The sequence below is a fragment of the Myotis brandtii genome, unplaced genomic scaffold, assembly GCF_000412655.1.
Source record: "Myotis brandtii unplaced genomic scaffold, ASM41265v1 scaffold48, whole genome shotgun sequence".
NCBI classification, from domain to species: Eukaryota; Metazoa; Chordata; class Mammalia; order Chiroptera; family Vespertilionidae; genus Myotis; species Myotis brandtii.
The window spans coordinates 7,937,504-7,963,665 of record NW_005368341.1 but is presented as its reverse complement, the minus strand read 5'-3'; the positions used below and the strand labels follow the sequence as shown (position 1 = coordinate 7,963,665).

The following is a 26,162-nucleotide window of genomic DNA, read 5'->3' as shown; positions in this document are numbered from 1 at the left end:
GCTTTCAAATACGTACCGATATCGGTACTTATGTAACTGATAGTGTGTTTTAAAAGTGTATAAAATGTATTTAGAAATCTAAAATCTGTAATAATTGAAATTTATTTGAATTAAATATCGAGGCTTTGAGTCTTATAGAAATGGTAAAAACTATCATATAAAAAAACGGCATGATTTTTTTTTCTGTATTAGTCACTGTCAGGAGAAAATATTTCCCCCCAAAATGAATGATGGCAGGAACTGAAACTGTAGGAAAAACACAATGGGAAACGATGAGTCTGAAGACATTCCTTTGAGAAATGAGAGTTTAGGTGTACGTGGTAAGAGAAGAAAGTGGGGGGAGTAAATCAATCAATCAATAGAAATACATTTTTAATAATCCAAAGCAAAGGATCCTTGGGGGATGGGATTCTCAATGAAGCATAAGCGTCAGTTCCTTTTTGGAGCTGTTGCTGATAAGGGCAGATCATCAGTTTATTTGACAAGTGGAGGGAGAACTTAAAGAATGAAATTGGACAAGATTACAAATGATATTACATAATACATTTCTAAAACTTGCTTCACAAAGCCAGGCTCTTTTATACAACATGAGATTCATTGGTCCTGAATTCATTTCACCTATTTACGTGCCTGCACAGACTAGGTGTGAAGTAGGGCACCTGGCCATCGTTTTCAAATCCCCTATTGTGGTCTGAAGTAGCACTCTCTGAGGATGAGCCTGCCTCAAAAGACTAGTGCAGGGGCAAGTGTCCTTGGTAAATGCCAGTGAACATTTCACATGTCCATTTTAAAAATGAGCAATGTGAAAGCTGGTCCTCAGATTAATATCTGAAATCTTGTTATTGAATAAAGCTTTAATTCAGCGGTTCTCAACCTGTGGGTCGCGACCCCTTTGGCGGTCGAACGACCCTTTCACAGGGGTCGCCTAAGACCATCCTGCATATCAGATATTTACATTACGATTCATAACAGTAGCAACATTACAGTTATGAAGTAGCAACAAAAATAATTTTATCATTGGGTCACAACGTGAGGAACTGTATTTAAAGGGCCAGAAGGTTGAGAACCACTGCTTTAATTGTTTAAAGCTGATAGGCTAGTTGAATAAGTAAAAGAAGGAAGTTTATAAATTATTGGAATTAACAGTGCTAAAGTATCATAAGTTTGTATAGTAGTTGTTTCTTCAGAGTTCATATGCTGTGATTCAATTGTAATTTTAAAAATTATTTTCTCATACATGCTAATCCTATATAATAAAAGCTGTATATGTTGTGTCCGGTGATCCGGACGTCAGTTCAACCAATCAAAGTGTAATATGCTAATGATATGCTAAGGCCACTCAACCACTTGCTATGACATGCACTGACCACCAGGGGACAGACACTCTGACTGGTAGGTTAGCTTGCTGCTGGGGTCCGGCTGATAGGGACTGAGCGAGATGGGACTGACATGCTCTGGAGCCCTCCTGTGGTCCCTCCCCAGCTGGCCAACCTTCTGTGTTCCTTCCTGGCCCTGATCATGCACTGGTGGGGTCCCTTGGCCTGGCCAGTGCCCTCTTGCAATCCGGGACTCCTTGGGGGATGTTGGAGAGCCCGTTTTGGACCAATCCCACAGGCCAGGTGCACGAATTCGTGCACTCAGCCTCTAGTATTTTGATAAAGGGACCAATTTCCAAAGAAAACATAGCAATACTAAATGTATATACAGTAAAGAACAGAGCTTCAAAATATACAAAGCAAAAACTGGTAGAATTTAAATGAGAAATTGACAAATTTCCAATGACACTTGTGGATGTTAACGCTCCTCTTAGTCACTGACAGAAACTGTCACCCAGCAGGATCTAGTTGGCATTTATAGAACTCTCCACCCAACATCAGCAAAAGGTACAGGATGGGGCAAAAGCAGGTACAGTTATTTGTATGGAAAGTAATACAATAATTAATAAATAACAATATAAACACAAACTCTGTGTTTCACATACAACTGTAAACCTACCCTTGCCCCATTGCATACATTTGGCACATATACCAAACAAATTAAACCAGATCTGGCTGATAAAATGTAAGGGAATTGAAATCATACCAAGTATGTTCTCTGACTGTAATGGAATCTAACTAAAGATTAATAACAAATAGGTGGAATAACTAGGGAGGAGGGGGGGGGAGGAAAGAGGGGAGACCTTCATCTAAACAAAAACCTGGTTTCTCTGCCCTTGATTCTGAATTGTCAATGGCTTGGGAAATCGGAAAATAGGTACATTTCATCTGACAGTGTCCCAAAATGATAATGAAGGATATCAATTGATTGTAACCCATGATCAGTTGTCTCTCTGTCCACTTTATTTTGCAGCCTCTCTGTTGAAAGGACTAAAGCATGCTAACATAGTGTTGCTTCATGACATCATCCACACCAAGGAGACGCTGACGCTTGTGTTTGAATATGTGGTGAGTAAAATAAGAATTCAGATTTTATAGATATGAATAAAAATCTTATAGAGTTTTATGTTTAGGTTGCTGTATTGAAATGAGTATTTTATCTGAGTACACAAGACTTGTAACTTTGCATCATTTTGGATGATATATATCTTTAAAAAATCCTTAAAAATGTTAATTTGAATTTTCATCATATATGTTATCTATTTATAACCCTTGTTACTAGTATACACTATAACTTTTAGGTTTATTAAATAGGATTAAACAGCATGATGCTGATCATTCCATCAAAGGAAGTTCACAGACCATTAAAAATGTGGAGTTTTTATTTGGCAGGGAGGGCAGGATTTTTAACTTGGTTTTTCAAAAGCATCCTTATTAGGGTTTGGTTTTTTTTTTTTAATTGTGGAGAAAAGCCTGATACTTACAATTTAGACTTCATAGTTTTTCCCCTCACTTGGTATTTCAGCTATTAATTAAAACTTCCCATTTGCATAATACAATGTAATGATCTTATTGTGTTGAGAGTATAACTGCTAGAAGACTTGGACTTGAACTCATAATTAATCTTTCTCCATTTCTCTTAGAAAAACATATGGTATTTGTGTAGCTCCACTTCACATTTAACTGTGGAATCATGAAATGTAACCATGATAATTAGCATCTCAATTTTCACAGATGGATCTGAGAACATGTAATTTATAAGATACAAATGACATTGGTGGAGGCTTTTATTGAGAAGAATAGCCGTTGGTATTGTGAATGTATTAAGATCCGACTTGTAATTACCATACGACTTTAAAAAAAAATGAAATAGTTTTCATTTTTCCTTAAAGATGTATAATAGAATGAATATTTGCAACATTTTTATCTTGCTAATGTCTGCCTGTGTCTATTTGTCATTTGAAAATTGTCTTATGAAGAAGCCATTTATCTTGTCTATTTACATATAAATGATAGATACATGTGAATAATATGGTAATGTGGCTACAAGGACAGCTAGAGCTGAGCAGTTGAATATATTACATGCTACCAAAAATGGATAGAGATTCATACATTAATGCAAGTATAATTTCCTTTGTTTAATCGATGATGTTGGAATCAATAATACATTCAGCTGATGTAGAACTGGAATGTAGAATTTTTGTTTCATATTTTCCAGTATGTCTAGTTGCAACATTTCAATTAAATCTAGATTTTTTTCCTTAGTATATGACTAACTTATGTATTGTTTTGTAGAAAAGATATCTCAAAAGTATACTTGCCCCCTTCCCCAAAACTGGATAATTAAATTAAAAGGAAGAAAAGTAGTTTGACACCTAAAATCGTAACAGTGATAAAGAAACTAACAAAAATAACGTGAAAATATGTCCCCCAAATCATAAAGGAAAATTAAATACATCTGTGAAGCTAAAAATGTACATAACAGATCCAATGTAATTTTCTGATTTTCTGTGGAAGTTGTCACATAAAAGCAAAGAAATTCACTGTCTTGCAGTATTTGCTAACCGATTAAGACCGACTTTTAAACAATCATTCTTTTTTGTGTGAGTGAAATTATCTATGGTTCCAATTCTTGTGGCTACATTCCAGGTCCTCTTAAAACAACCACATAATAGCGTGCACATATGCAGTAGTCCACGGGCAACCTTTCATTCCTAACCTCTCTGTGGGAGTGAAGAACTAGATGAACCTGTTCTCTCTTAGAGAATGAGGCAAGCTTGTGTCATTCATGGTTTATGATCGCCCTGCCCTGCCTCTTCAGTTCTCCACTCTATTTCCTCACTTTCCTATTGTTTCTAGGCCTTTCACCTTTCCATATTTCTTTGTCTGTCTTTTTTTATTCATCTCTCCTTTTGCTCTCTCTGGTGAAGCACTTTTTGCGGCTACAACTGAAGTTTATTTGTTTGGTTTTTATTTATTTTTAAATACCATGTTTCAATGTATGTCTGAAATAAGAACCTTGTTACATATATAGCAAACCCTAAAATCAGTATCAAACATTTTAATCTACAATTTCCTGAACTTAATGATGATATTGCCACATTTCAAAATTGTTAACATCAAAGTAATCTTATAAAAAAATGTTGATTTTGTAGTTTCGTTTAATACATAGTACCTTTTCATGAGGGAGGGGAACGAGTAAGTTAAACGGTGTAAAAAAATCAACACATCATGCCCATTAAAATCCTAGATATGAAGGGAAAGTAAAATAATTTAAGATTCATTAGACATTATTGGATTTTTTTCTTTGGATTAGAATGAATTAAGTGTTCAAGGGTTTTTTGAGGTACCTATATAAGTTGAGTTCCACAAAGTGAAAGATTATTATTTATGATAGTTTATACATTGCATAATAGATTTCTTTTCTTTGCCTAGCTGCTTTCTATTATTCCTACCAATGACATATTAGGTTACATAAAAGCCTTCTGAGGGCCAGAATAATGAAATAAGTGATGAAAAGTTCGTGATGTTAGGGAATACTTGAGGACATGACTTTGGAGGTCGTTACTAAGGTGATTTAGTGGATAACAGGCCATTGTTAATATTTCTTAAATACTGTGAAGAGCTCCTACAACATCTGAAATATACTGTAGGTTCTTGTCCATTTTCAAGATGTGTAGATAGAGTGACCTGCAAGCTGAAGGTTGGAAACATACTGGGGAATGTGCTACCCAGGCTGCTCATGTCTCACTCTTGCAACACGGGGCCCTGTCATGTGTGCTGTTTGGATACTACCTTCCTCCAGTTGTTCAGTGCGAAGGAGCACCATGATCATCCAGGGCGTGGCTCATTGAGCTTCAAAAGGCATCTGGTTTCATAATGGTCTAAAGTATTGTTATAGCTATCTTTTTTCTGCGTAGGTTTGAGACCTGGAAAAGAAATACAGAAAGTAGTGAAAGTGCTAACACAGCTGTTTTCCCTACTTAAACAGAAAGTTAAGCATTTTAGTTTTTATTTTTTGCTAGAGACAACTAAGTGCCACGTTTACCCTATTTAACACCATGCTGAAAAATTCAAAACAGATTCCATAAGTGGAATTAAGAATATTAATAGTAAACATGGCTGTGTAAATATATATTACTGGTAGCTGAAGTGCATAGCTATTCTGTTCTATTTTAAATTAAATGAGAGCAAAGTATGTGTAGCAGCACTTTTCATTAAACACTTAATAATTATGTATCAGAAGAAAAGAAGCAAACTTATAGCTAATCATGATATTCATTGGGGCAATCATTTTATTTCTTCCACTGTGCTGTAAACTCATGAAAATGTTCCAAACTAATGTGCAACATTGTGTCAAACAAAAATCTGTATTCCACATGAAACAAAACTGTCACTAAAAATCGCAGTGATTTATGTATTACCAAAAATCATCTAATTTATTTTTATATTGCTTTACATTCTACAAAGCACTTTCTCATAAATGTTATTCCATTAGATTCCCTTTTTAGCCCTTTGAAGTATAGAAGGCATGTGATATTTGTTATCCAGTTTGTTATTGATGAGGAAAAATAATGCTTAGAGAGAATGCAGAGCAGATTTACTAAAATCACTCAGATAAGTTAAGGGTAAAGGGAAGACTTTAGGCCAAGTCTTCTGTGCCTTGAAATACTGGCCATTGCATCTCAGCCTCAGCCTACTGGGGTTAACCAGCGGCATAGTTTGATGTGATGATCTGAGGTATGTGAGATGTTAGGATATGCAACTCTCCCCCGAACGTTCTATTCTGTCTTGTCACCCTGTCACACAATCTACCTAATTGTTTGGCTTCTCAGCCTCATACATCTTGATTTCTGTATCTATGAAGAATGCTTTCATTTGCATGATTTTATGACACATCTGTTCTGGAAAACTGTAGCTCTCCCTCAGCATTCTGGTTTCCAGATTAATCTATCCTGGCTCAATTGAACATTTTTTTCTGCCTTTCTATGAGAAAAAAAAGCACATGTGCACATGTCCGTGCATATACAAACTTTAGGTGGGGGTGATCAGGGAAGGCTCGCTGAAAAAGTGAGAGGTATTCAGGTGAAAGTCTGAAGGAGGTGAAGGAGGAAGACATATATTCTGGGCAAGAGGCTGCCATTCAGGGTTGTGTGGGGAGCAGCAGGGCCCCTGGGGCTGGAATGGAGCCACCAAGGGTGAGACACAGTCCAAAACGCACTGGGGTCTGGATTGTGTCAGGCCTTATAAGGTTGTGTTTTAATGCATTTTGCTTTAACTCAAAAATGACATGGAAAGCCACCAAAGATGCTGGGCAGAGAAATGATCTGATCCGACTTATATTTTAATTGGATCTCTCCGGCTGCTGTCTTAAGACTAGACTGCAGGTGGGCAAGTTCTGAAACAGGGAGACCAGTCAAGTGGCTACTGCTAATACCTACGCATGAGATGAGGTCAGCAGTGGAGGTGATGAAAAGTGGTTGATTCTGGATATATTTTCAAGGTTTAGCTGGTAGTATTAGCCGCAGGATTTGAGAGATGAAGTGGAGTCAAGGGTGATGCCCAGGGTTTTGACTTGAGTCACTACAATCGTGCAGCTGCTATGAGGAGAGGTGGGGCAGACCTCAGGAGGAGCAGCATGGGCATGATGCCACTCAGTTTTAAATGCGCTAAGTTTGAGGTGCCTGTTACATATGCACATGGAGATGTCACAGGCGGTTGGAAACATGAGTCTGGAACTTAGCAGAGAGATCCAAGATAGAGATTTGGAAGTTGTCCTGGTTATAGATATTTAACAAGGAGTTTGGATGAGATCACCAAGTATGGTAACTATTACATTGGTGGCTCTACATGAACCAGGCCTTAGGATACTCACACTCTTGTGTAGTCCTTGCCCCTTAGTCTAGGTTGGGTTTGTGACTTGCTCTAACCAGTGAAACAACACGGTGGAAGTGACACTCTGCCAGTTGTGGTCCCAACTGCTTCTGTGTTACACTCTTGAGCATCCTGACCGACTGTGTTGGAATTCCTGTTGTCCTGCTGGAGAGACCATGTAGAGAGGGAGAGGCTATATACTATGTGGAGGAGAACAGAGAACTTAGAAGACAGGGTGAAGTTAGGCCCTAGATGTAGGACCCCACGCAGGCTAGCTAAGTGCCAGACATGTGATTGAACAGGCTGCCTGGAGTCGGGGTAGAGGGGGAGCATTCCAGGTTCATAGGTATCACATGGAGCCTAGATGAGTTGTCCTGGCTATGCCTTTTCTGAATTCAACCCAAGAATCGTGAGAAATAATAATAATGGTTGATTTTTTTAAAAAAATATGTTTTTATTGATTTTAGAGAGTGGAATGGAGAGGGATAGAAACATCATTCGGCTGCCTCCTGCATGCCCCCTATTAGGTATCAAGCCTGAAACCCGGGCATGTGCCCTGACCTGGAATTGAACCAGCAACCTCTTGGCTCATGAGTCGAGGCTCAACCATTGAGCCACAGTAGCGTACGACAATGGTTGTTGTTTTAAGCCACTGAGTTTTGGGTTGTTTTTTTATGCAGCAGTTAGTAACTAAAACACCATATGAGTGAATGAACTCAGAAAATGGACTGAACACTGGGGCACTTCAACATTAAGAGTCAAAGTGATGAGGAACAACCAACGAAGGAAACTGAAAAGGAAACACCAGAGAGAAAGATTACTCATGAGCTCAGATGAAACCATTTCAGCCAAGACTCTGAGCCGAAGGGACTTGGGTTTCACAAGAGCAGGGGTGCTGCTCCAGTGCCCTGCAGAGGGTCTGGCATATAGTAGGTGGTTCGCAGATACCTTTTGTATGAATGAATGAGTGACATTTGAAACAGGAAGAGCAAGAGACTAATAGTTTTACTACTTAAAGCAAAAAACCTATAAAAACAGAACTACTTAATATTTTAAAATTTTTGTTTATTTTTCTATTTATCTTCCGTCTTTATGTTTCTGTGTATACTCTTTATTTTTTCTCTTAAAACAAGTATTCTTCCAACCAGAAGGTTTAGAACAAATATGAGTTCATAGCCGTAGAGCAGGCCTTACACATTGCCACCTTGTCCTGGCCGGTTTGGTTCAGTGGATGGAGCGTTGGTCTGTGGACTGAAGGGTCCCGAGTTCAATTCCAGTTAAGGGCACATGCCCAGGTTGCAGGCTCGATCCCCAGTTGGAGGTGTGCAGGAGGCAGCCGATCAGTGATTCTTACTCATCATTGATGTTTCTATCTCTCTCATCATCCTTTCCTCTCTGAAATGAATAAGAATATTAAAAATACACACACACATTGCCACCTAGTTAAGTCAAAGGAATTAAAGTGCCTGACCACTCTGAATAAATGTACCAGTGAGAGTTCTCTATTGCACGCAAAAGACATTCTCTTTGGCTGAATTAATCAGAAACATTTATTGAGAGGATAGCGTGTGGCTGACAGACCTGCTGGGAAGGCTTTAAAAATGGACAGGAATAGAGTGAGGCTTGAGAGCCAAAATCATGCTGTTGGACTGTGCACTGTGCACCTGCTGCCCCCAGGAGTGTGAGCTTAGACAGTCTCTCACTTCACTGGCGGCTGCCCATGATGTCAAAATGGCATCTACCTTCTCCCTGCTTCTTTGGGTTGCTAGCTCCTAATGCTAAGTGAGTGTGGCTGTGTTTGGTTTGCTGACACTAGGTCACATGCCTGTGTTTTGACTGCAGGCCTCTGTACATGCCCTTGACCGGAATCGAACCTGGGACCTTTCAGTCCGCAGGCCGATGCTCCATCCACTGAGCCAAACCGGTTTCGGCCCATGCCTGTGTTTTGACTGCAGGCCTCCGAGAGTGTCTGACCTTTTGGCTTTTGTAAAGGCAGGTGTTTCTTGCCTCCCACCCAACTCCTAAAGCTGGGGATTTTCCCAGAGTGGGGAATACATTCAGATACAGGATACACTTCCCTCAGGTTTCTGCTCTTCCCAGCCCTCTTTTCCCCCAAAGAACACCTCATAAACATCTATAAGAGTAAGTCCATTATGTAGTCCCAGGTAAATTACATTTAGAATGTGAACAGAATTGTGGATTGTGGATTCATAGAACCATTGTTTATAATCTTTGAGAAATCATCAAGAATGAAGGTGAGCAAAAATAATGCTGATTTTTGAAGAGTGGCAGAGAACAAACTTCTGAATCTGTAGACATAGGAGCTTATTATAGAACATTAGTGAAATTCAGAAATATATTTTCAGACATTAAAGTCTAATAATCTTCATTCCCTTCTAGTAAAAAACAGTGGTATTTCCGGATTTCAGCAAAGCTTATGACAGGGACTCTCATGAGATCCATATAAATAGAATAAAATTGAAGTTCACTTGTTGGAAGATTATTATTCTTTCAGTGTATTGCTGGCTGAACAACTTCCCCCTAAGCCTATTGATTAATGAATTGACATCAGGGTGGATAAAAGTCTATTAGGGTATGCTAGAGGGCATTGTCCTTGACCTTGTCCTATTTGATATTATCATTAATAACTCAGATAAAGACATGGTGATGATGTGCTTGACCTATTTGTGTGTTATAGCTGGAAGCCATAATTAATACTTGGAGTGATGGAATCAGGGGTCAAAAAAGAATATGATGAAATGATGAGCTGAACCTACAAGGTGAATTGCTGTGGGGCTAAGTAAAATGGTCTACTTGTTTGAAAAAAAAAAAAGCAGCCCAACCTAATACAGGAAAACAGGGTGGAGGAAAGTTAACTTAAAAATGATTCATTTGTGCCCTGGCCGGTTTGGCTCAGTGGATAGAGCGTTGGCCTGCGTACTGAGGGGTCCCAGGTTCGATTCCGGTCGAGGGCATGTGCCTTGGGTTGCGGGCAAATCCCCAGTGGGGGGTGTGCAGGAGGCGGCTGATCGATGTTTCTCTCTCATCGATGTTTCTAGCTCTCTATCCCTCTCCCTTCCTCTCTGTAAAAAAATCAATAAAATATATTAAAAAATGATTCATTTGTAAAAAGACTAGTAATTTCTTTGGCTCAAAGAACACTAGCAAATAGGAGTGAGCACTGAGGAGGATCAATACGATGGCAAGAGGCCTGTGTACAGTGTACAGTTGCGATTTTCAACCGGTGCTGCAGGAATTTTTAAAAACATGCAATACCTGACTATTTAGTCAGGGCCACTGACTTCTTTTCCCTTGGATTGTCAAATAAAAAAATAACAGCCAACACAACAATAGCCATTCTGTGTGAATGAATCAAAATTACACCTAATTTTTTTGTCAGATCGGCAACCTATATATTTTTTTGGTGTGCGGCAGAATTTTAGTAATTAATATGTGCCAAGAGATGAAAAAAGTTGGAAATGGCTACTGTACAACATGAAACCATTAAAGAGGCAGGAAACTTGTTCGGGAGAATTAAAGGCACACTGGCAAGCAGAGAAAAGGTAACGTATCTATTCCAGACAGAATAAGAAACCAAGTGTGAGTTGTAACTTGAATTCAGTGCCTTGAAGAGCAATGAGCACCTTGTTACTAAAAGTAGAGGATACATGGATCCACATCAGAAATACTGGAGGGAAGGTTTCTAACCTGTACTCTGTGCAGGGGATTGAAATGTGTAATTTAGCTATGCTATTTCATGTAGTGCCAACTGAAACGAGGAAGTAGGTCTAAGTTCCCTCCATTGTGCAGGTGAGGAAATTCAGGCAAAGAGGTCAAATACAGTTTATTCACTTTTGACCAATGTCGGTTTGAACTGTGTGGGTCCACTTATACACAGATTATTTCAATAAATACATACAGTACTGTAAATGTATTTTCTCTTCCTTAGACTTTTTTTTTAAAGAACAGTTTATTGATTTTTAGAGAGAGAGGAAGAGAGAGAAACATCAATGTGAGAGCACAACATTGATCATCTGTCTTCTGCACACCCCCCCAACTGGGGATTTATCCCACAACCTGGGCATATGCCCTGACCTGGAATGGAACCAGCAACCCCTTCGTGCATGGAACGATGCCCAACCAATTGAGCCACACTGGCCAGGGATTCCTGAGAATTTTTAAAATAACATTTTGTTTTCTCTAACGTACTTTGTTGTAAGACTACAAGATATAACACAATATATGTGTTAATTGACTGTTCATTATCATGAAGGCTTTCTGTCAATAGTAGGCTATTAGCAGTTAAGTTTTTGGGGAGTGAAAGTGGTAAGCAGAATTTCAGCTGTGCCGGGGACCGGCAGCCCTGAGCCCCATGTTGTTCAAGGTCTGCTGTACTCCACGCACACCCTTCCCAGGGGTTGCATCAGATCATTTCCTGTGTCAGCTTGGGAATCCAGGTAACTCCAAGTGTACATAACAACGGACTGCCCAAAAGTTTGAAACTGTTATGTAAATGCATCCCATTTGGCATAATTTTTGGAAGCATAAAAGTGACTTGTTATGCTCATTCACTTAATAATTCATTTGATCATTCATTCATTTTTTTTCCCTCCAGCAATATATGGGCTTTCTTCTCTGTACCAGGGGTTATCCTTAAACTCTAGAGATATAAATATATAGCCCTTATATTTAAAGGAGTTGAAATCCTATGGAGAACTGCAATCTTAGATTAGATAATCTCTATGTGCCACTTAGGTTATAAGTTACTGTCACAGATCTTCATGTGTCATGGGAGTACAACATATTTGTGTTTTAGTGAAAACAGTAGGAAAACTGGATTTGACTCACGGATTTTACTCTCTGGAAGGATTTCAAAGATGTTTTCGTTTCATATATGGAGGGGTAGTTACACAGTGTAATACTGTGATTCTGTGTTCTGAAGAGATGGGTTGTCATTCAGAACCACGTACCGAATGTGAACAGATGTAAAGGTTGTGGATGACTGAATGTGCAGGCAGCGTAAGATAGGAGAATGCCGAACCATAAGGAGAAGCTAAAGAAATGACAAGGAAACAAGCTAGCTTTCAATCAGTGCTCTGTTCTGAACTTCTCATTTTCTCTAATTGGTAGGATAAAGTCAATTAACTTCTTTTCTGTCCTTTTCCCTAATGGCTTTTCCTCATCTAATGAGGAATCATGGTCTCTTTCAGTCATTTTCAGCTGTGCTTGTTCACTATCCTGTTGGATGAGCGTTTAGGTTTTCTCTCTCTCTTTATATCATTCCTATCTTCTCTATGTTCTAGTTTTATTTAATATGGTCGCCATCCTTATTAGGCATCATAGTTTGGTATTTTAATTCACATGATTTATGATAGAAACACATCAGATCTCTAACCGTTGCTATAGTAAATGTTGGATTACCCACAAACACAGTTATGACAGCATTCCTCTATTAATAATCCTTTTTTTAAATGAGAATACACTATGCTTTTATGAGCTTTAAAATTTTTAAATTATTTTTCTTACTTTAACTTAGAATTTTATTATTTAAACTTCTAGACATTTAATGGGGGACCTGGTATATGTGTTATTTGCCAAGAATAGACCAAAAAAAAAAAAAAAGACTATCGGTAGAGGGAAATTACAGGGAGCATAACAGTTATAAAAAGAGAATTTCTTTAGAAAGAAAAGAACATATTTCACATATTAATTAGTTTTTTTTTCGATAGGATTTATCTCCATTTTTCTTAAGTTAAGAAAACGATAATCTTTTAAGAACTGTCCATGTTTCAGGGGGCAGGTGAAGGAATGATGCATTAAATGTAATAAGATTGGCAATAATGATAAGTTTGGGGAATTCAGAAAAATGGTCCAGTTAAGATATTAAAGTTGTCATTTACTGAAAGTACCCAAGATCAAGATGAAAGTGATCAATAATTCCAATTACCTTTACGTTATGTTTGAGTAGGCCATTAGTAATTGGAGGAAAAGAATCATCAGTAAATTTAATCTCTAAGTGAGAAAATTTACATTATCATATATCATACAAAATTGGGTGTCTGCAACCCTTTACGTTATGTTTGAGTAGGCCATTAGTAATTGGAGAAAAAGAATCATCAGCAAATTTATCTCTAAGTGAGAAAATTTACATTATTATATATCATACAAAATGGAGTGTCTGCAACTTCACCAATTTTCAGAATCAGTAATTTGATACATGCATATCCTTATAATGACCATTTAGGATTTTCTTTAATATCATTTTAATTACTGCTTGCATTTTAAGAATATTTAGTTAACATGTTTTAGTTAAATATGCATTTTTTGCTTTTGTCAAGGGATATGAAACCCACTTCAGTTTTAAATCATTCATTCATTTTTATTACTGTGATTGTTGATTTGGTGCAAGTTATGAATCACATGAATATAAATTCAATTAGTTCTATGGTTTGTTAAGAAAAACAGCAGTTTTTACTTTCAACTCTTTTAGCTAATTCTTTAGGATTTTCCTCTGAATATCTAGCAAGACTTTCTTTTATTGCCACTTTTTGGTTATTTGACATCATCCATTGATTCCTACAGTGGAAAACGGGAATTTAATGGACTCTTTTTTTCATCCAGCGTTATTAACTGGTACACCTAGTATTTGCATTATGTCGATATAAATCTTGATTGTGGTTGAGGTCTATAGTATATTGTGATCACTTTACTCCTTCAGTTCAGCTTTCGTTTCCTTGAAATTAATAATAGTTTCCAATTTTTTATTTCTGTCTGTAATTCAAGGCCCCCCAAACCAAGCCTCTGCCTGATTCATCTCCCTTTACTGATTTCCTGGGATGCCCTCCCCTCTCTTCTGGGCTGGGGCTCTTTTTTTTCCCCTCCATCTCAAGTTGTTTTATTTTGCGGGGGGAACCGACTTTCTAATAGCTTCTCGGGAAAGAGTATGTGGGTGATTTCTTTTTCTTTTGAGACATTGCATTTCTGAAAATATCGTTTATACTCATGCTTGATTGACATTTTGGCTAGTTATAGAATTCTTGGTTGTAAACAATTCCATTAGAATTTCATTGGCATTGCTCCATTGTCTAGTTTCTACTATTTCTGTTTAAAATACTCCTCTTTCCAGCGTTCTGAAATTTCATGATGAAGCAAGAAATAGATCAACATGCAAATTTATTTTCATTGGGTGTACCTTTTCAATTTGGAAACCCATGTCTTTCCAACCTTTTTAAAATATATAACCATTTTATTGAGATACAATTCACAAAGCAAAATTTACTCTTTTAAAGTGTATAATTAATTCAGTGGGTTTTAGTATTGTCACAGAGTTTTGGGACTATTATTGCTACCTAATTTTAGAAAATTTCATGATCTTAAACAGAAGTCCCATACCCATTAGCAGTCACTTCAAATTCTCTACCCTTCTAAACCTTAGCAACCACTCAGTCTATTTTATGTCTCTACAGATTTGCCTGGACATTTCATATAAATGGAACCATTAACATGTGACTTTTCTGATAGGTTTCTTTCACTTAGCATGTTTTTTAAACTTATCCATGTTATAGCATGTATCAGTACTTTATTCTTTTCCATGGTATCTATATATATAAAAGCCTAATATGCAAAGTGTCGCCTCGGGAGTTCGACCGACTGGGAGTTTGATCGCTTGCTATGATGTGCGCTGACCACCAGGGGGTGGCGTGGAATGAAGGAAGGCCCCAGCCAGCAGCCTGCAGCCACTAGGGACCCTACCCGTGTGTGAATTTTGTGCACTGGGCCTCTAGTGGATGTATAACATTTGTTTATCCATTTATCAGTTGATATACATTTGGGTTGATATACATTTGGGTTGTTGATATACCTTTGGGCTGTTGCAAATAGTGCTGCTATGAACATTTAAGTACAAGCATTACACACACACACACACACACACACACACACACACACACACAAAAGAGTAGAAGTGCTGAGTCATCAGATAACTCTCTCTTTAAGTTTTGAGGGACTGTCAGTCTGCTTTCTAAAGTGTATGTACCATTTTACAATCTAACCAGCAGTGTGTAGGGTTTCAGTTTTTCCATACCCTTGCCAATACTTGTTATTGTCTGTCTTTTTTATTACAGTGAGTGTTCAGTGGTTTCTCATTGTCATTTGTTTCACATTTCCTTCATGACTAATCATGTTGAACATCTTTATTGTGCATATGTTCTTCTGTTCCAAAAAATTATCTTAAATTATTTTGTTATGATTCCCTCCCTTCATTATCTCCTTTTTCTTTAGATCTTTTATTATGTAAAAGTTGGAACTCCTGGATTGCTATTCTCATTTTCTTGTTTGTCTCTTATTTTCTAATTATATTTTGCTTTAGCTCAATGTTAAGGGACATTTTCTCAACTTTGCTTTTCATCTATTCTATTAAAGTCTTTACATTTCACTATTATTAATTCCAAGATACCCTTTTGTTATAAAAATATTTTTATCTATCTATCTATCTATCTATCTATCTATCTATCTATCTATCTTTAATCCTTATCTGAGGACATGTTTTTATTGATTTTAGAGAGAGGGAATGGGAGAGGGAGAGAGAGAGAAATATCTGTGAGAGAAAAACATAAATTGATTGCCTCTCATACATGCCCTGACCAGGGAATTGAACCCATGACCCTCCGGTGCATGGGATGACACTCCAGCCAACTGAGGCACATCAGCCAGGGCTCAAAATACTCCATTTTATAATATTCTTTTCTTGTTTCAAGGTTAGAATGTCTTTCCTTAACTCACTGGAATTATTAATAGTCTTTTTGAGGCTTTTCTAACAGTCTATTCCTTGTTTCAACCAAGTTATTATTATTTTTTTCTTTCTGTTTGCTTTGGTCTCTGTCTTTAATATTATAGGCTGTGGTTTTTTATAGTTGTGGTTCTTGGCTGTCTAGTCAGACTTGAAAGTCGTGCGGTAACAGCCTGATTGGGAGCTTCACGTGTGTGGAGTGGCTGGTTCACCATGAATTTCACCATGAAAACTGACTAAGCCGTTTTGTTGGGAAACTCTTGATATCAGTGTCCATCTTTCCCGCGGTGCAGTGACATCCCCATGAAGGTTCTTCTAAACCCCCACCTGGACGCAGAGGCCTAGCCTACAGTCTCTGGAAGTAGAATGGGGGGCCAGGACCCCACACAATCCTCTGTTTTAGGATGGTAATCCTTGTCCCTAACTGGTTGGGTTTCCTAATTCAGACATTCTCTGTTTTATACTTTCTGGGTTTTGGAGAGGCAGTTATCTATGTACGCAGGTTGGGAAGAGATCTAAGTATTGAATAGCGACAGAAAAGACTTTCAACCAATCTTTCATACTTTAGATCTCTTCATGTAGACCTTATATTCATTCCCACATCCTGGTGCCACCAACCCCTGAGCCTTTTGCTGTTGTGCATATAGAGCTGTGTCTAGGCTTGGCCCTCTGCCAGGTTAATAATCCATGTCGTGTGTGTTTTGTGATGCTAAACTTGCTATCTCTTTTGGCACTTCTGAATTTTGGTGAGTGGGGATTAAAGAGAGTGCAAAGTAGGTGCATGTATTCAGTTTGCCATATTTCCCTTGGAATTTCATCCATTCTTAATATGTTTAAGGATGACAAATGCTTGAGCTTGTCATTGTGCATGCTACTGTGTGATTAGATACCTTTTCACTTTAATGGTTGTGAAGCATATAAATCTCTGCTATTTATCAATTGCCAGAATTTATCAAATGTGACAAGGCTATTGGAACCGAAGATGTTTGAATTAACTGTTGCTAGATTATGGTTCCATCAGTAAACTTTTAGGCATATGTGCAATGTCCAAAATGTGAGCATGCCTTTATTAGTGTCCTGACTTGATGGAAAATATTTATGCTTGTTATGGTCTTTTAGCTGTGTTTTTTTGTTATAATTTGTTATGATGATTGTGGGATGTCAATACACTGTAGAAAGGCACATCATACATTTGAGAGTATTTTAAAGCCAACAAGAACATTTTTACAGTGTAAGGGTGTATATAAGGAAATAAACAATGCTGAAGTTCTGATTTTAAAACTTAAGTACTAAGAATGTATAAATTGCTCATTTTGCAGGCTCATTGTGTTTTTTGAGTGCTGTATATGATTGGAAACCTCATTTTAAGAAAATGAACTTAGTGTTTTACATTAACATCAAACTTCAAGTGAGTAATTTGCTCCTTTCTCACTGGCAGATACAAGTCCAGGTACAAATCCCTAACAGATGCTCATGCCTCATTTCTATTTTATAATTCAGGGACAGAAAAACGAATTTGTCATGGCAGTTATTTGCTAAGTAAGAATTTTCCATCTTCTGGTTTTTTCCCTTTTTGTTGTTGAATATGTGATCTTCGTTTTAAAGCTTTGGATCTCAGTTATTGGCTTTCATTTCGACCATTATCAGGGGCATTTGGAACATAAAACTGGTTCTCTTTTTTCCTCTGTATCCTTTTTCCCCCATATGTTTTTAGGTGATTTTAAAGATAGAGGAAACAAGAGGGAGAGGGAGAGAGAGAGAGAGAGAGAGAGAGGGAAACATCAATGTGAGAGAGAAACATTGATTGATTGCTTCCGATACGTATCCCAACTGGGGATGGAACTTGCAACCTGGGTATATGCTCTGACCAGGAATCGAACCACTTGGTGCACAGGATGGTGCTCAATCAATTGAACCACACTAGCCAGGGCTCTTAACCTTTTTTTTTTTTTTTAAACTTGAATAAGGAAGTTAGAATCAACAAGGAAAGGCAGAATGTTGAGTATCTTAACTAGAATTTTTGGAAATATATTGAGGAAAGATATCTAATTCTAACAAGATAGAAAGTCAACAATGCTGAGGGAAAGAGGAAGCAGAGAGATGATTAACAACAAAATATTTATTAGAAGAAAAGAAAAGACTAAGAAATTTTTTTATGTAATCAGATTTCACCTGAGTAAAAATACCATGAACTGAGTGGTATGTTGTAAAGGGTTAAAGGTCAAGATGATCACTCTCTTCTGTCATCATGCCTTAAGATGAATAGGAAGCTCGTCTCCCTGAGGGCAGGGGCTGGGTTTCTCATCTGGAGTTCCTCATGGTACAATTAGAGGGAGAACTCTGTAAATCTTTGCCAAATTGATATAGTTATTTCCACAGAATTGATGCCATATTCTGTGTGTGTGTGTGATGAGTGTAGATCACTTTTCAAGATTTCTATTAAAGCATTGTTACATATTGTGACAAACCAATATGGGGACTATTCCCCTCCTTTAAAGAAGCACTTGCTACCTAACTACAGGAAATACGGGCACCACAATGCTTGCAGTTGTCAGCAATCCCAGGGTCTGTCTCAGCTGCAGAGACTGATTTTTAAAAAAATATATTTTTATTGATCTCAGAGAGGAAGGGAGAGGGAGAGAGAGATAGAAACATCAATGATGAGAGAGAATCATTGATTGGCTGCCTCCCGCAGGCCCCACACTGAGGACCAAGTGTGCAACGAACCATGACCTCCTGGTTTATAGGTCGATGATCAACCACTGAGCCACGCTGGCAGGGCCAGAGACTGATTTTAAAGGAGGTCAAGCCTTTCCTCAAATGTCCTGTATCTGGTGACTGTGTGAGGTAGGGGTACAAAGGCCTGCTCATGTCTGCCCAAGCAAGGTGGCACGGCGTTACTGGCCTGCTTGCAGTTGGACTTTCTTTGTTCAATCCTGCTACCTTCTCCTTCCTTTCACCTAATAAACATATTGTGTCCTTCTACATAATCAGCATATTGTACCCCAGACTCCATCTGGAGAACCCACCTGATGACACGCTGTCATGAAGATTAATTTAAAAATACAGTCTCACCCTTTAATTTAACAAGGACTTGTTTTGTTTCAGGGAAGGTACTGTTAGAATATGGGGTTCTGGCCTAAGTGTCCAAGTATACCAGATATTATACTAGAAAAAAATAGTCGAGTTCAGAGTGGAAAAGAAATAATATGGTTTATCAAGGATTTCTAAAACAGTTAACTTCGATTAGCAGTAATTGAATTCATAAAATTGTAGCATCCTTTTGAAGTTACTAAATTCTTGACAAAATGTCCTATTAAAATTTAATGAAAATATATTCATGTATGTCATCTAATATTCTTACTATATATTATTAGTGAAAAAAGATGAGTATGATTTGCTTACTATAGAAAACTATTATTATTCCCTAATATTCAGATCCCAACATCTGCAGGAAGATTGACTGATAGATCCCAATCCTGATTGATATATCCCCAAAAATGTATTACCCAGGCACCCCAGAGAAAGCCAGTGTTACCCTGTGTTATCTTCCTTTATGACTCAAACTCACATGCATGTTATATGTTTGTTTATATGTGTAGTTATTTATATGTATGCTATATTCACATACTACATATGCTGTTTTCTTAACGTTTTATACTAACAGAAGTTAATGCTACCATTATTTCAAATCAATAAATGTAGTTATGTATCAGTAATTAGCCACATTTTAAAATGCATGCACCTTTTGTATTAATATAAAAATCCCATGCTTTGATATCATTTTAAATCTTTGATAAATTTAAAATTTTTAATAAAACAAATTCAAATAATGCTGATTTTAAAAGATTTTATTAGATACTCAATTCTGGCTTTTAACATTAAAATCCACATGTTTGATAAATGTAGACACTAAGTCAGCTTGCATCCCACAAGCTTTTCTATCATAGTGTCAAGAGTCAGGTATCTATGTGGTCACTTTCCATGTCAAGTATGGTTTCTGCTATGTTGTTCCTAATAAAAATTATTACAACTAGCTTCATATATTGATTATGATAATTACATGCCAGTTCTACTAATTTATTTTTAAGTAAATATTCAGATATTTTGCCCCAAATTCTCCAGTATGATTTTCTGAAAAACAATTTTATAATTATTTCAAATCTGAGCACCAGTAACTTCTAAGTTTTTCTAAGACTGACTTTCAAATGGTATTTTCAACCACAGCATCAGAAAAGCACTACCCGAATTCATCCTTGACAGACTTGGTGAAATTTTATTCTTTCTCTTGAAAACTTTTTCAGTAACCTTTTTATGGCAAATTGCACTAATTTAAAAAACATGAAAAGATATTTTTAGCTCTGATTCACTAAATACATAACTAGATTTTGGCATAGAAGCTTAAAACATATCATGAGGAGCAATAATGTTGGTCTTTGCTTCTTGAAGTTTCTGGATTCACATTCAGAACATCAATTCTATATGCCAAATATGTCAAGTCCCTGCGAAAGTTATTATCTTGGCAAGTTTGCAAATATCTAATGATTGAGGACAAAAATAAAAGAGTTCTTTTTTCCAGGGTATTTTAAATTTTCTACTCATGCCTAGCAAGTAGTTAAGCACATTTTCTTCCTTCACGATTTCAGCAAAGCTGGTAGCAAAAGGGACAAAAAACAGTGATGATTTGATTTCTGATAATTTTTTTTATGACAGAGAAGCCAGCAATTTGACATTTGGTGATAGATCCTGAAAAAGAAATACTTTGGAATTTTTACTCCATTTTAACTTTCCGCAACACTCAGAATAAAAACATCATGAGTTTTGTTTTATTGCCCTCTGTGATCTGAGGTCTTTTTATTCTTTATTATTAAAAGAGCTACTTGAAACAAAACTTTTAACAATATTTGTGGATTCTTAACATGTTTCACTGCTCCTCAATTTCTTGCGCTTCAGAGCATCACACTCTGTAGGTAAAAACTTGCATTAAAAAATAATGTTGGTGTGATCCTTGTACTCATTGAGTTTGAGAAACATAAATTACTTTTCCTCGTTATGTACTATATTGAAATAATGGCAAAATATTTTTTTAAAGCAGAGAACTTGCATAAATATGCTTCTTCTTCATGTGCATCACAAGGATAATGGTATAAATGGTCTTTTTAAACAAGTACAACAAGCAGACATTTTATATACTTCACTGTTTTGCCAGGACTTTTCTGAAAACTTTGTCATTTTATGCTCTGTGAATTCCCAAAAGCCAGAGAGATTTACATGAGCTCTGCATTTGCAATATAAATTTATTTTTCAAACTATTGTTCCAATTAAAGAGTTCTTTATCCCATTTTGGAGTCTGTGGTCTACACCCTGATCCCATAAATAATCAGATATTCATAACCAAGCTTAAAAAATTAAAAGTATTTAGCATTGTAAAATAATAACATTACTTCTAATACATCCCTCTGTATTTCCTTGGGGGGACAAAAACCTCCTAAGATTATTACTACTAGGTCCAGTGATATGAACACAAGTTATAAATGTTTCATTTTAGGTAAGAAGAGGAAGAGTGATATTCTCATTTATTTGATTATCATTCTTATTTCTCTTAGAGTCACCAATAAGCACCTAAATATTATATGCTTTTTTATGTATTTTCATATATTTTTTTAAACTTTTTAAAAATATATTTTATTGATTTTTTACAGAGAGGAAGGGAGAGGGATAGAGAGTCAGAAACATCGATGAGAGAGAAACATCGATCAGCTGCCTCCTGCACACCTCCTACGGGGATGTGCCCACAACCCAGGTACATGCCCCCGACCGGAATCGAACCTGGGACCTTTCAGTCCACAGGCCGACGCTCTATCCACTGAGCCAAACCAGTCAGGGCTATTTTCATATATTTTATAATACTTCATTATAAGGGTTTGGAAAGAAATTGATTTTCAGTTTGTATGCCAAAAAAAGATGGGTGACAAATTAGCAAAACTATAATTGTTTACTTCTTTTGTTATGATCAGGTTCCAGAATTACTATTTTCAAAATTAGAAAAACATGTACCTGAACCTCATTATAGTATAAATTCATAAAGTTCTAAGCCTGAACCTCATTATAGTATAATTCATAAAGTTCTAAGCCACGCATCTGGTATGATTGGTCCCTAACTGGGTCCTACTCTTACCCTTTAGAAGCAAGATGATAAAAAAGGCTCCTCTATTCTACTTTCTTTTAAAAAAATATATATTTTGTTGATTTTTTACAGAGAGGAAGGGAGAGGGATAGAGAGTTAGAAACATCGATCAGCTGCCTCCTGCACACCTCCTACTGGAGATGTGCCTGCAACCAAGGTACATGCCCCCGACCGGAATCAAACCTGGGACCTTTCAGTCCGCAGGCCTACCCTCTATCCACTGAGCCAAACCGGTTAGGGCTATTCTACTTTCTATTCAGCAAAAGTTATTCCAGAATGGCCACATTTGATTTCTCTATCTTCCCTTCCCCTCGTTATTGCTCCTCTTTCTCTTCTCTTCCACGTTAGTTCTCTGCTTCTAAGTTATTTTGCTCATGTTGTTTCTACCCTATAATTTTGGATCTTCCATATTTCTAGTAGGGCAATTCCAGAAGGTATTTTTGGAGTTAAAGTTTTCCTGCGAACTATTCCAGTTCCTTTATTTTTTTTCCCCCCATCACATGCTTTGACTCCAAAAATTTTTACATGGCTCACTTTATAACCCTCCTCCTGCCCCCAAATTCTTGAGGATGCTGGCTGATCAGAGCATTCCATTCTTTATACCCATTGGCCTCTTATTTTTCCTTTCAACAATCCACCTGGCTTCAAAATAGCATGAACATCTTTTTAAAGCGGCTATTTGACTCTTAAAATTTATTATATGGTTAGGCTTGCGAATGGTTTGCCAGAGGGCATAGAAACCATAGTGGCTGGCTCTTTCCTCCACTGTTTCACGAGAGCACTCTTTACCCATTCTTTTCAATGCAGGAATAGCGTGTGGTTTTGAAGAACTACAGCGTTCTACTTCCAGAGATCTTCCTAAAATTCTTAACACTTTCTAAATCTATACTTTGCATTTAATGTTATAAAGGAACATCATTTATATCTCCTAGAAGTTTGATAAAGTAAATAACTTATATAGATATAGATATGTGTTAAGTTTATGAATTAGCCCCTGTGATATTGAAATGCTTCAGACACTTGAACTAGTGGAGCATGAATGTCTGCATTGTTTTGATCAGAGAAGAATGGCTCACAACAGTCTTACTGCCACAGGACAACTACACAATCTGTCTACCCCTGATGCCATTGCCAGGAGCCAAATAGTAAGGCTTTCTGTTTTAATGGAAAAGGTCTTTCAGGTGGCTGGTTTTGCATGATGGACAGGTGGTTGGAAATGCTTTCTGTCCAGTCACCAGCCCCAGGCTGCCCATGCAGTTTGGATTCAGAATTGACATCTGAAACCAATTAGGCAGAATTATGGGAGAGCTAAGTCACATATAGGTTTATTGTGACCCCAAAGGAGGAGGATATATTATACTTAAATAATAATAATTTAAATAGGGATAAAACACAGCACTGTGATTGCCATGGCAGGAGTTTTGTGTATGTTAAGCACCCTTGCCCTCCCCAGGGAATATGTGTGTGGTTTACTGATAGAATGTCAAACATTTCCTAAGTGGCTTAACACCAGATAAAAATAAAACAACTCAGAAAAAGGCTTTGTAATATATGAAGTAAATCTGCTCAGGAATGGTGGAATATGTGAGAATATTCCATTGGAGAACATATTTTTTGGGTGATGATGGCATAAATTGGAAGACCTTATTCTCTCTATTGTCATACCATGTCCTATGAGCATCATGAGGCACAGCAATCCAGTTGTCATTAGAATTTCTCCTTCAGAAGGAAGAGATAGCATTTCTGTACTTGTTCATGAATGTCTTCTTTTTTGTCTTTAAAGGTAAGGGATTTCAATGCATTAGCATAAAGCCTAAATAACACTTGGTAGAATACGGCAAAGTTTTATTTTTGTAACCACTGTTGTAAAAACAGACCCCTTTGATACATAGTGCAAACTTCCTCTGTCTCTAAAGCATCTTGAATGGCTTTGATTTTGTCTTAAAGGAAAGTTGATTAATGTTTCTTTTCATCTTTTTCTCACTAATGAATGATGCTCACATGTTGGATCTCATAGCGTTAAGTTTCATTAATTATAATTTGGGAATGAAATAGATGAGTACTACAAAGCTTAATGTAAAAAATGCGATTTCAAAATCAATTTAAACCTGTGGACTTCATATGAGAGCAGTTTGGAACTAACTGCTCAGTAATTTGATGTATTAATTCTTACAACAGTGTAAGCTGATTAAAACGAAGATTATAGCTAGAGGAAAATGGCATTGATTACTGTAGAAGAAAGGAGGGCTCAACTTCTATAAGTTTTCTTCAGTTGCCTCTGGCAGCAGCTATTCCCCAGTGTATTACATGACTTTAATGAGCTTTAGGTGAAATAGATTAAATGCTAAAACGATAGTGAGTTCTACCAAAGTTCATAACTACCCTTCAAGTATGATTCTATTTAGAATGCGTGTGGCATGTTCCAAACCTAGGACTACGATAATGAAGGTGACATTAGCCAGTAACAGAGTAGACATCACATTTGCTATACATGTTTCCATGGTCACTGCTGTTGCTGTCACTAATTTTGGGGCCATATACAGTACCACTGAAGAGTGGCAATAATTGCTCTTGTCTTTTAGAAATTCGCAAATTTCTTGATATGATTTTTTTTTTACCAGTCAGAGCACTATTTAAAGGTTCATTATAATAGGGTTACTTACCTGAAGAAGATAGAAGTGTCTACAATCAAACTGGGATGAGGACTAGGGAACTTCTTAAACAAAACAATGAGTTGAAAAGAGGGCTCTAGATTCTTATGCTTCCAATTTGCACATGTTATCAACTAGTTCTTAATATTTCCCATATTTTTTAATCACATGGTTCCACTTAATTTTTGTTTTGTTTTGTAAAACTCAGTTTTCATTTATTTCAAAATAAAAGTATAACTGAACCTTGGTATTTAAACATAACATAAGCCTATCCTTTAAGAAAGAAATTCAGAATTAATTTTGTTTTCTGGACTCTTTCCATAGTCTTACTGTTGTAAAGCAGTTATTTTTTTAATGTTATAAAAATTACACCACACTTGAATATATTGACTCTTGCTGGCAAAATGGAAAACTAAATGGCACAGAAGTAAAGGATGTGAGGCTATGTTAAACATAACTTCAAAGTGAGGGTTTCTGGTGGTTATCCCCAGGAGGACTTTTTTTTTTTTAGCATAGATTCTAAAAATAGGGCTGTGCTATTTTCAATGTCATATTTTGGCAATGCTTCTGAAGAATCTCAAAATTAGCTGACAAATATTGTGGACACCATGCTTCACATTAAAGGAGAATGGAAACAAGTGCATGTTTTGGGGAAGGGGCTTCATGTGGATTGCTGCTTAATGAGACAGTGGAGAATTATAACCCCACCATTCTTTTTGACATTGTTTCTGTAAATGCTGACTGTGACATATGTCGCTTGTAGATAAACAGCATCTATAATAATAAAAGCATAATATGCTAATTAGACCGGACAGCCAAACTACCTTCCAGACATCCTTCTGGACGACCTTCAGGATGAAACCGGGGCTGCGAGGGTTGAGGCAAGCTGTCGCAGCTGAGAGGGCCGAGTCCCTTGCACGAATTTCATGCATCGAGCCTCTAGTGTTTGTATAAGAATCCTAGGAACTAACTTCAGAAGGTGCCGACTCCGATCTTCAGTCATCCCAGTTCTGGGAGATCTGCTGACCTTCAAACATAGAATCAGGATGAGGTAGAACCAGGATAAAGAAGACTGAGATAAGCACATCAGACCATCATTTGACCAGTTTTAAAATATTGGAAAGGACTGTGCTGGCCTGCCCAGAGAGGACTTTTCAACCGCTTCCCCTTGATTCTTTGTTTTGCTTTCCCTCTCCCTCCCTATAAAAACCTCTGCCCGCACTGTGATGGGGAGCTGGGCTTTGTGACAAGAGTCCCCCATCTTCTCAAGTGTTTGGCAGTTGAAC

The 26,162-nt window shown here is 37.2% G+C and overlaps 1 protein-coding gene across 7 annotated transcripts in view; it reads left to right on the top strand.

Moving 5' to 3' along the window:
• CDK14 (cyclin-dependent kinase 14) overlaps window positions 1-26,162 on the top strand; it is a 516,851-nt gene that overhangs the window by 211,637 nt on the left and 279,052 nt on the right. For all 7 annotated transcript variants that reach the window (XM_014547610.1, XM_005876105.2, XM_005876106.2 and 4 more), the window contains exon 5: window positions 2,350-2,444. In XM_014547610.1, coding sequence (XP_014403096.1) covers window positions 2,350-2,444 — 95 coding nt within the window. The remainder of the gene's footprint in view (window positions 1-2,349; window positions 2,445-26,162) is intronic.